At 38.8% G+C, this 11,837-nt stretch overlaps 2 protein-coding genes across 14 annotated transcripts in view; one reads left to right on the forward strand and one right to left on the reverse strand.

The window, feature by feature from the left end:
• The window catches only part of cadpsb (Ca2+-dependent activator protein for secretion b), a 67,608-nt gene extending 64,443 nt beyond the window's left edge, over nucleotides 1–3,165 (forward strand). For all 13 annotated transcript variants that reach the window (XM_026167451.1, XM_026167452.1, XM_026167455.1 and 10 more), the window contains 2 exons: nucleotides 1,518–1,622; nucleotides 1,866–3,165. In XM_026167451.1, coding sequence (XP_026023236.1) covers nucleotides 1,518–1,622; nucleotides 1,866–2,042 — 282 coding nt within the window. In that variant the 3' untranslated portion in view covers nucleotides 2,043–3,165. The remainder of the gene's footprint in view (nucleotides 1–1,517; nucleotides 1,623–1,865) is intronic.
• A 3,828-nt stretch (nucleotides 3,166–6,993) lies between these two features.
• Nucleotides 6,994–11,837, reverse strand: part of LOC113022260 (receptor-type tyrosine-protein phosphatase gamma-like) — a 110,108-nt gene continuing 105,264 nt past the window's right edge. The window contains exons 24-29 of the mRNA XM_026167464.1: nucleotides 11,736–11,812; nucleotides 10,452–10,580; nucleotides 10,143–10,289; nucleotides 9,835–9,977; nucleotides 8,137–8,272; nucleotides 6,994–7,265 (exon numbers count right to left, since the gene is read on the reverse strand). Of these exons, the coding sequence (XP_026023249.1) occupies nucleotides 7,119–7,265; nucleotides 8,137–8,272; nucleotides 9,835–9,977; nucleotides 10,143–10,289; nucleotides 10,452–10,580; nucleotides 11,736–11,812 (779 nt within the window). The 3' untranslated portion in view covers nucleotides 6,994–7,118. The remainder of the gene's footprint in view (nucleotides 7,266–8,136; nucleotides 8,273–9,834; nucleotides 9,978–10,142; nucleotides 10,290–10,451; nucleotides 10,581–11,735; nucleotides 11,813–11,837) is intronic.

Here is an 11,837-nt window from a genome sequence, read left to right on the forward strand (position 1 = left end):
TTCCATCTCTTCGTAGCGCTATAAATGCAGTTTCCTTGTGTAAAAGGTAAACGTGTGTCTGTTTGTGTCCTTGAGTGTGTTGGGATCACTAAATGAAATTCAAGCAGTTTCCATTTACTTTAGTAAACATTACATAGAATTTAATTTGATTCCATCTGTTGGTTTAGTGCGAAGTGTCGTTGGGGGATTTGACACCAAAGAAGCTCTTCTGTTTTTTGTGTGTCTTATTGACCACTGGGATAAGCTTATAAGTCCGTTGTTTAGTAAAATGACCCGAGTACATATTTCTATGACAGGGAACCTATTTTGCTCATTTCAAAATGATATTTTAATTCTTGGATATTGTTACTGTAGCTTTTCATGGTTTACTGCTCAGAATAATCATCTTCTGTTGTTTAATGGCCCTTGGTGGAGCCGCTCAATTCACCCACTGTCTAAAAACAAGCTGTCTTGGCTCCCTTTACCCTCCCTTGAAGCCAGTTTTCTTCTGATTGGTTGCCCCTCACAGACATAAGGTGGGTAGAGACTCTGTGCTCACAGCCACATCTGTGTCTGAGACGACCAAATTGACTATATCTCCTCACTTTTAACATCATGACACCGAGTGTTTAGAGCAGTGTGGATCCTGAGTTTTTGGCACACAGCTCAGTAAGGTCTGCTTTTACTTTTAACTCTTAGTATGACAATAATTGAATATTTCTTATGGATGAAGTCAAAGCAAGGAGACAGTTTATTGCTTCATGTTTTATGCTAAGATAAGTTTTGCACTAACATTGTGCAGTTTCTCTTACTCAGACCTAAAAAGCATGTTAATTATGTTTGAGCTTTTTGATTGTACTTACCTATTGTTAAAGCCAGACTAGCTGTTTCACCGTTCCCATTCATTGTGCTATCCTACCTAGAGACGTTGCACCAGTTTTGATCTTTTCATCCAAATTAGAGACCCCCAAAAAGTGAGAGAAATGTTTGAGAAATGTAGCAAGTCTAATGTTTTACCATACAGTTTGAAGTTGTCACCACTTCAGTGCACCAGCGTTAACTTCCAAAGTTTAACTTTGATATCGGCTCAGTGATTTATATTTAATGCTGTCCGGAACTCCGAGTTAAAAGCACGCGATGAAGAGATGAGGCGATCTGACATGTAGAAGTTGGAGTATTATATCTTTTAATCTACGATCAAAAGAAACAGTTGAAGCACGTCCATGTTCTGTAGCTTGTAATACTTCTGTGGCTCGTGAGATTTTATTTATTTTGAACATGATTTCCCCTTTTTCGAAAACCTCTTAACTTGCATTATTTGCTCGTTCTGACTCATGCAAGAATGGGTTTCTTGTGAAGTGCGATACAGACTTTGTACTGAGCTTCAATCCGAGTGACTGAATGCTGATGTTATTATGAAATGTACATGTTTAGTTCTGGTTTTATACCTGCGTCTTAAAGGTTAGCTTTCTGTCATGGTGTCTTTAGTATGTGTGTGGGTGTGTGTTTTGCTGGAGAGTGTTGTGTTTGTGTTTCAGCAATGGTACACTGCCACCATGAACCTGCTGGGGACCTGGCTCACTGAACGCATGGATCAGCAGCTCCACGTCTACCAGTTAAAAATCCTCATCAGGATTACAAAGGTAAGGTGTTGATAAACTGGAAACTTTTTTTTGTCTACAAATCCTAACTTGGTCTATCTTAGAGCACCGTGGGTTCACATGGATGGGTTTTGGACTCCTGCAGCTTACGTGGTCCTTTAAGATCCAAAAGCTGGCCCATGGTTTCACTATTTCTCTGACTTCCATGTATCTCATGTCAACTTTCTTTTGTAGTAGACACAGCAGGAAGCGTGTCACGTGACATATATATTTGTCTTCATGCAGAAAAAGTACCGGGACTTCCGCCTGCAGGGTGTCCTCGACTCCACCCTGAACAGTAAGATGTACGACACGGTGCGCAACAGGCTGACCATGGAGGAGGCCGCTGCTTCGGTGAGGGAAGGAGGCATGCAAGGCATCTCCATGAAGGACAGCGACGAGGAGGACGAAGAGGACGACTAGACACCGAGACTTCAGCCCCGGCCTCCCTCTAGGACCCTCCCTCACCCCGACCCCCTCCCTTTCACACTTTTGACTTTAGCCTGGTTACCGATGCATGTACCAACTCAGATAGCCACTCTAGGACCTCTTTGTCAGCTCGAAATGCCTATGAAGGAACTATTAACTATAAAAATAGTACTTATACTGAAGAAAATCAAAATAAAAATGTTTTAAAAAAAATAACCATGATTGGCAGTTTAGCTGTGTCATGATAAAGATAGCACCTATCTTGGATTCATTCATTTCTAAATTCATTTCTATGTGTTACTAAGCAATATGGAGAACCATTTGTTTGACAATGTTGAGTGAGATTAATAGGTGTGTCCCTGTCCAATGCAATCCTATATGGCGCTTCTTTGTCGTATTCTACATTCATTAATGGTACATTGTCGTGATGATGAGTGTGTGGACCCTTTTCTTTGTCTCGTCTGTTTTTAAGTGAATGCCAACTGCTTCGAACTGAAAATAAAACCTCTGTATTTGTTTACGGCTGTTACAGATAAACCGTCGTCTACTCACTGTTCTTAACATCGACAGTAAGTCTAGACCTGCATTTTTTATCATGTGTCAATGCTATGTGATCTCATCTCAATTACGAATTAGACATGGTTCAACAGGAATCTTGAACTTCGAGTGGGTATTCTAGAGATGCAATATTCTCATAGCTCCATTTTGATAACTCGGGAGATTCTATTTTTATTTCAACATTAAAAGGCCTTGAAACAGGTTCTATTTTAATTGAGTTGCACTTTTACAAGGAAAAAGAGCAAAAAGAATTTTTTTTATTAAAAAAAAAAAAAGTTGGTCCGTCTTTGTTCTGTAATTGTGTAGAATGAGATGTCTGGCATTTGTTTGGGTCTCACTGTTGTTTTGTATATATTATATAAATATATATAAATATAAAATGCTGTACATTGCATTCTGAGCCATTGCTGCATGCCCGTGGGTTCCCACCCTCCCCAAATGCTTTCTGTTTTCTGTGTGAATTAGCTGGTGGATTCATTCTTGCTTTTGCCTTATGAAAGCCAACAGTTGTAATATGCAAGAGCTGTGGCCTCTAAATAAAAATTACTGTACATGTGCATCACCTGTCATGTTTCCTAAGCTGTACCTGGGACACAACCGTCAACACTGAACACAAAGAGTTCCTGGTGCAAAGTAACAACATTTAGTAGTTTTGAGTATGAGGATATCCGTGATCTTTAGATTCTGTAATATATGTTTTTCCCCTCTGTATTGCAGTTTGTACATTCATACAGGACTAAATTGAGCGTGTGGACTGCTAAAAGTTAATTATGCCTATTTTTTTCCTAGCACGTATTTATCCATTTTAACCTTTTATATAGTGACAGTTCAGATGGAGAGCAAAACGAAAGAGAGAAAGAGTAGAGAAAAGAGCCCGAGGCGGACTCAAACCCACCCCTAATTTACAATACTTTTAACAGTGCCAATTTCTGCCAAAATAAAGTGCGGCATTAGGGGAAAATGAACCTATGGTGCCATTTCAGCTCATTCGGATTTTCAATTTTATGCCACTTCATATGTCTACTCCACTACATTTCACAGGGAAATATTTCAGTCCACCACATTTATTTCATAGCTCGGGTTACTCGATGTATTAGGATTTTACAGTCATTTCATCATGAGTATAAATATGAATTAGAGGATGTGATAGGTTGACACGGCAGTGTATAAAGATTTAAATGAGCAAATCACTTGCATATATTAACACACAGGATTGTGCGTACTTCTTCCACCACTGTTGTTCGGCGAGAGTGTGACAGCAGGGGGCGACATGGAGAGCAGGTTCCTTATTTTATTTTCCATACTTCATGTAATACAAGGATGCAGTGCACCCAAAGCCAGACTTTATTCAATGCAGAGCAATACAATTTACCTAAATGACAGTATATTATAATATGGTATATAATAGCATCATAGGAATAACTATGATACTGTCATATAAACACGTAATGTGACTGACAAAACCTTTTTTTTTTTTTTTTTGAATTTTCGTAAGTTACAGATTAGAGTTAATGACCAGCGTAGCTGAAGTGATCCGAGACCAACATATCTGATATCTGATCTAAATCGTCATGGCGGATCTCAGGAGGGCAGCTTCGTTTGTTGGAGTTTTGCTGAGGTGTTTTCACAAAAGTACAATCTGTTACAGGTCCTCTGTACAAACCAAATATTTGTATGAAAATATAAACTTCTATGATCACAAAGGTTACAGATTTTTTTTTTTCCTTTTTAAGTAAATGCGTGAAGCTACAGCACTTGTGTTTCAAATGTGAGCAGAGAAAGATGCTGGCATTCACACTCACACACACACCAACACGAGGTGAAAATTTAAAAATGAAAAAAAGTTTCGCTGTGGAGTTTTGATGTTTCTCCAAATGTCAGAGGGGTTTCAATGGATTTAGCAAACTCCCGGGTGGAAAGGAAATAGATGTTATCAGATGAATTTAAAAAATATACATGTTAAAAAAATCAAATTGAATTAAAAAAAACAAACAAAATCGATCTCAGAAAACACAACCAAGAGAGGAATGTTAAGGGTTGAAAATGGGTTATAATTACAGTTCCAAACTAACGCAGTAAAGTCCAATAAAATACAATTTACAGTCGGAATTTGAAACCTCGTCACACAAGTCTTTGATCTTGAGCTTGTGGAAGGCGAGTTTGAGGCTAGAAGTGAAACATGCTCAAAGGATAAGTTCACACTTTCCACAGGGGAAATCTGCGAGATTTAACAATATGGATTTCAAATTCTATCTGGTTTAATAGATCTCAGGATAAAACCAATAACATGTTCCAAAGCGGGACCACATCTTTGGTTACAAATAAAGCATCACCTCCCCCCCCCCCCCACACACAGAAAGATTTCACCTAATTTGACTTTTTTCAGTGTTTGTTTACAATTTTAAATGGAAGTAACATAATTTTTTTTGACACTGATCAACAGCGGGAGAAAAATGACCCATATCAATATGTCTTTATATGAATGTAGATTCAGATCGATTAATTTGCAAACACATTCACCCCTTTTAATAAAATCTAAATAGTCCATCCTTCCGTAAGTTAATCCACTTTGTGATGACAGTACATTGAGCAATTTCAGTCCCATGAAGTCCAAGTCCTAGTTCCATTTTCCTGCAATAACTTCATTACGAACAAAGATAACTATCGAAGATAACTATCCAAAAAAAACCCCAAAAAACAAAACAAAACCCAAAAACATCTGAACAAGGCACTGAATAACATCTTCACCAGGACGCCTGGCGGGGATTCTCCTCTGTGGTAAAATTGGGTAAAACAATGAACTATAAAGCATGAATTTCCTTAATTGAGAGCAATTTCTACTCATTTCCTGCTTCATCTTTTTTATTGTGGCACTCTAATGGAGCAGCCTTGAATGATTCACAGTTTAAAACAGCCTCAGTTTATCCTCTTTTAGCTCCTGTCTCAAAGTCTCTCTGCCTACTTTCTGTGAAGGGCTTCCACAAACCTTATGCTTGTAAGGCTCACCTCCACATCTCAAGCTCAGGCATGCACCATATTTTATTTTGATTTATTTATTTATATATCTATATATATCTATATCTATATATATCTATATATATATATCTATATCTATATATATCTATATATATATATATATATATATATATATGTATATGTAGAGAGAGAGAGAGAGAGAGAGAGAGAGAGTCCAGATTAAGTCTTGAAAAACTGGCAGTTTCCTCACATCAGCTTGGCAGGATTATAAAGGACAACAAAACTGCAGTATCTTTATCCACAAAACTGATGTGCACATATCCTCAAATGACTCAACCCAACCAACTTCTACATGCTGCCAAAGATCCCTCTGTGAATGTGGCCTTGAAGTCCTTGAACGTTTGTGCAGAAAAATGTGGGATTTGGATTTTTAAATGTTGAAGACTAATCCGCTGCCAGTTGTTTTCACTTTGACGTGAATTTTATTTATTCATTTATTCAATTTTGGTGTTGATCAGCGTCAAAAATAAATTCTCGTTACATCCACTGCATTGCAAAAACACATGGAGAAAAAAAAAATGATGTAGAGCAATTACATTTTGTTGGTACAGATGTTTAACAGCTGAGCTTGGACCGCTTGGGTTAGAAAAGCTCAAAGAAATGCTGGAAAAAAAGAAAAAAAAAAAAAGAAAGAAAAGAAAAACACAGCTGGAGATTTGTAGGCAATACATGACAAGCTACAGATCTCCATTTATTTAAAAAAAAGAAAAAAAAAGTAAGTTTACACCAAGGCAGGTGGACAAATAAGGAAAAAACAAAACAAAAAAAACAATCATTGGCTGGCTATTAGGGATATAATATTTATAGATATATTTATATATATTACAAAACAATTTAACAATATAACAATATAAATCCCTGTAAAAAGCAATAAATGTTCACATTAGATGTTGTAACACACTTTAACAAAATAAGCCATAGGTACATTTTACAAGACAGCAGTGAGATACTGGGGAAATAATATATAGGCAGGTGTGAGTCTCTCACGAGATAAAAAGCTTCACCCCTGTGGAGCGGAGCCTCAAAACAGTTAGTCTGACTGAAGTGATAAAGTGACATAATTCATGCTTGTAAAATGAAGTGAAGTTTTGTTCCGAGACAATCAGGAAGCGGATCGCTTCAGCGCATCCCGGCCTTCGTGCCTCGCGTTTGTCTCAGCGCGGTCCAAGATCCGAGTTTCCTCGCGATGCCAGGATTTAATGATGTCATACTTTTGCTCACTGGATTTTAGGCAGTAACACTGATAGTATAGTGCAAACTGGACAGAGCTGCTTATTCCTCGTGTCAAATTAAAACAGGTGCAAACGCTCAGCAGGATAACATTTAAGACAAGAAATAAAGGACAAAAACATAAATATCAAAAAACTTTTATCAGTATAAAAAGTAATAAGGTTATTCATTTTAATCAATAGTCTGGCAAAAAGGCCTCAGAAATGTTCTCGGATTTTTACAAATTAAGTGCCTGTAAGAATGTCCTCAGACGAGCGACTCCATGCTCTCTGCGGGGTCCGACTCGTCTGCGATCACCACCGCCCCATTAGTGTCCATGTGCATGGGGCTCAGGCCACACTCTCGGTTACTGACCAGGCTGAGCATGGCTTTGTAAAGGTACTGGTACTGCTCCTGTGCACACAAACACAAAAATAGGCACCAAGTTCACTCTAAAGATCACTTAATTTTTTTAATATAATCACAAGCATGTCTCTAGGTACCACCATCAAAGGACGTTTCTGTTACAAACAGATGAATGAAAGTAACTTTTGCAGTGAGTCACCTAAAAAGTAGAAACATCCAGTTCGCCAGCCTTTTTGCCCAAATGATCCATTTATGAATTCTCACCACATACCATAGAAAGCTTTAAAAAAAATTATACTAGATGGTGAACACCATGAGGCATTTAGCAGCTAAAGCCAAAGACATTTTGTCAGGAATTGGTGAAGAAAACAGAGCTTAAGGAAAACTGGACAAAGCCAAGAATACTAATGGAGCTCCATCTCTGCTGAATGAAAAGTGTGCTTGATGTGAAGACACCTGGCAATTTGTGTATCTGCCAGCCTGTTTTTCTGCCTGCTGTTGACAAGAAAATAATCAATGCAGCAGTAAATGCAGCTTAAGGCAGTATTAATTGACTTTCTGGCCACTTGGGGGCAGCAGAACAAGCTGTAAACGCAACAATGTCAATCGCAAGCTAATGAAGTTGATATGCAAAAGGTGTTAGCAACCCAATCCAAATCTATTTATACTTCCGGCAGATACAGAGCAACATTTAGCATTAATTCAGAGGCCCATTCGGAGCAGATACTCGTTTTTAGTTGGGTTTTATGGAAAATGGTGACAGTAGACTACACAGTAAAGCACTGTGCAAGCAGACAATCCACTTCAACTTCAAAGGTGTTTGACATGCTTGTTAAAGGAAAAAAAAAATGATAAAAATATTTGACAATTGTAACACAAAATTTTAGGCACTCGATGTTTTACCACAGTGTGAACTTACTATGTCAGTGAAGACTCCTGGCCTCATGAGATTGATCATCTTAGCCACCTGATAGATGTCGACAACACCCTCGTTCTCCAGCTGCTGGGACAGCGTGGTGAGGGCACAGAGCATTCCTGCTGACACTGCTCCATACCTGAGAGGAGATACCCAGAATCAGCTCTGCTGGCTGTTTTCCTATTTTTGTGTTATCGCCTTAATGACTGCATATGTAGGGCTAATTTCTTGTATGTCGCTTTATAGCTTGAATACAGCTACTACAAATAAGCTGCTGACGTTATGCATAGTCACTGCTGGTTTCTGGACTACTGTTTTGGTTTTGTTTGTTTTTTTAAACCGCAAACACTACACGTTCGTTCTGCAGCAACTTATCAAGTAAAATGTTGCCAGGCCTAAAAGTAAACTTTGCTTTCTTACTTATTCAACTCTAATTGGGACAAAATGAACATCATGTTCTATTAAGGAAGACTTGAATGTAGCGCTTGTGACCACAAACTCATACCAAAGGGTTAATTAGGCATGGCAAAATTATTAAGTGTCATAAATTGTTATTTTTGCCCTGCACATGCATACTAGTCAAAGACATCGGAAAGGTTCTTCCTCCCTCCCCCAAAGTTAACGGTTTCACTTTGCCATGTCCCTTTCACATTGAATAGTTCCTTGTGCTTATATCACTCTTAAACTGAGGTTAGATCATTGTGATCTTCATTGTGTGCTCTAAAGACTGACATGTCACAACACAGTATCACTCAAGGTTATCGGACACTGAGAGAAAGGGCTGTCAGCGAGTACACTTGAATCACAATGCCTCGGCAGTCTCTGCACTAGAATCCAGTTGAACTGCATAATGTTTGAACATTACCAGTTAAGAGTCATGCATGCAGTTGCATATAGAAAGCACTGATGGAGGTCACAACTACATTTGCCACCACTGTAAATAACTGAATAAGTAAAAGTGAGAAAAACGTCAAATTAATTAATATAAAATAAAAGGTACAGTGCCAATTTAAAGGCAAAGTTGTAAGCAAATTAAATTAATTGGGCAGTAAGATGTGTTTCCCACTGACCTCTAATACTACTGGGTGTCTTTCTGCAAGACTCACAACAAGTTAATTTATAAAGAAAAAAAAATCATCACTGCACTGAATCAAAGAAAGCAAAAACCTGGCTGCATACAGCTTCCCTTGTCAGTCATAAGCATCCCATCATGTTCACACCTAGTATATAAATGAGTGGGGGAACACTGGGGCTATTTTTTTGCTCTTTGACAACTACAGGGAGCAAACAGATTTATTTTTCATTGTGAGGACATTGTGCAATGAGAACTATTCTGATAGGCGCTGCTGTTACCAACAGCAGCTAAGTATTTGTACAGACGTCTGGAGGAAAGACATCAGCTGGGAACATGGAAAACGTTTTGGTTGCCTGGTTACTAAAAACACTTCTGGCGTTTTGGTTTATCCTCCAAGTGCACACACTTAAGGATTTTTCAAAGCCCAAGCCATGGAAAGCACTCCATCTGTATCCCACTCGTGAAGACCCTACAATGTCACCACATCTACCAAAAATTAAGTTAACATCTGAGGAGACCTTCCCTTCTGAACTCTTCACATTTAGATTAACTTAACTTGAACCTTAACCCAAAGATTATTTAGTCTTTTCTCATCACAAAAGCCATAAAGGTAAATATAAACATACTCATCATGCACAATAGTGGGGCCATCTCGAGTCATGGCTTCCTCCTTGATGACACTAATGAGCTCGAAGGTGCTGCTGAGAGGGGCATCAGGGTTTGGCCATTTAGGGCACTGGAAATGCCTCACCTCCAGAACGTAATCGTCCTGTTGGAGAAGAAGAGCGCACACCCATGACATGTTTAATTAGGATTCTACACATTACAGCATTTCCCCACTGAAATAAAATGTAATAAAGATGATGAACTCCTGACGTGATGCGTCATGTAATAATAACCCAACACTGATGTAATGAGGCAGAGGAGCAGCTACCTGTGTGGCCTCTAGAATGAAGTCATGGATGATGATCTGCTCCTCGTTGGAGAGGCACAGTCTGTCCTTACTGATGAGTGTGACAGTGAAGGCGATGCAGTTCATGGCCTCTTCGCGACTCGGCCAGTAAACAAATTCATCCTCAGCCTGCAGGGAAACCATGAAAGAAACCTGGTATTTACTTTTTCACTAATGATTCATTTTCATTCTAAATGTTCACGTACAAACGGCGCACATCCATCAGAAACTGCGGGACAGACAAATAAGAAACTTCAGAGAAAAATTGTATATTCTTCCTCCATTACTTACCAGGCCGTGGTTGTCGGGCAACATGACAATAATTTGAGCGTTATGGTCCCAAATCATTCTCCAGAAGTCTGTGGTGGTATGAGGCAAAGGATGCTGGGTAATGATGAACTCATTGCTCCTGTAGTAGCCCTGAAATGACAGACAGTGAGCTTTTAGTTTTTCTCAAGGCCACAGCACTCATGCATATGAAATATTTCCCACACTAAAAAAAAAACCTTAAACGTAGTTAGGTCCATAATTTGTGGAAAAAGTAATTTTGCCTCTGTACACCACCACAGGTGATTTTAAATCAAACAACTGAAATGTGAATGAAATGCAGATTTGAGTTCAGTTGAAATTAAATTTCGAATTAAATGTTTAAGAATTCCAGGCATTTTAATACAAGAGATCCAAAATTTAGTAAAGAATTGACTGACGACCACATTTCATGTCCAGGTGAAGCTTTGTAATTTCACGACAAATGAAGAAGACATAACATCTGAAGCAGATTCAATGTAGTTTTGCAGTTTTTCCTTGTAATTTGAAATAAACAATCAGGAGACGCTTTCATGAATGTAAATACAGAGGGTTTACGACATGGTGCAAACCACTGGTTACGCTCAGGAACGAGAAGAGCAGATCAGACTTTGTCGGGAAACATTTAAAAGAACTCTGAAACAAAGACTTCAGACCGATGAACCGAGACTAATGTACCAGCATGATGACGAGACAGGAATACGGAGAAGGAGAGAAACAAGCATGACACGTCATCTGTCAAACAGGGTGGAGGCAATGTTAATGGCATGGGCATGTATGGCTGGAAATGGAACTCAGTCCCTAGTTCTTATTGATGATGTGACTGCTGACAGAAGCAGCAGGATGAAATGTGACATGTTCAGGGCTATACTCTGCTCAGATTCAGCCAAATGCTGCAGAACCGATCACATAGTAAAGACAATGTGGTGGTTTTGTGAGGTAGAACTATAAAATTCATGTCTCTGCTCAACAAATTATGGACCTACTTGTAACCTCCACATCACAATCACCATCATTGTCATTTAAATATAGATCGCTCTTTCAGAACTAGCCAGGGACACAGCTACAAACTAGTCTATAGCTCTAACTCTGGTTCATTTATAGCTATTTTCTCAGACACTCAGCACTGTCCCTGTCAAACAATTGCAAGACAGGAAACATCAGTCAATAAAATTCTTCAAAAAAAGACCACCCCAAAACACAAAAAACCCCACAATGACAAAGAGTAAACAAACAAAAAAAAATCTCTCAGGAGCTATCACACTGTACCATTATGTAGGATGCATTAATGTAATCTGTTCCTTTCATGCCAGGCAGAGTGGCGAGTCCAACCCTTGCTCGCTCCGCTGTTGAGAGGCAGAGATAGAAAAA

Source organism: Astatotilapia calliptera, chromosome 5, assembly GCF_900246225.1.
Source record: "Astatotilapia calliptera chromosome 5, fAstCal1.2, whole genome shotgun sequence".
Lineage (NCBI taxonomy): Eukaryota > Metazoa > Chordata > Actinopteri > Cichliformes > Cichlidae > Astatotilapia > Astatotilapia calliptera.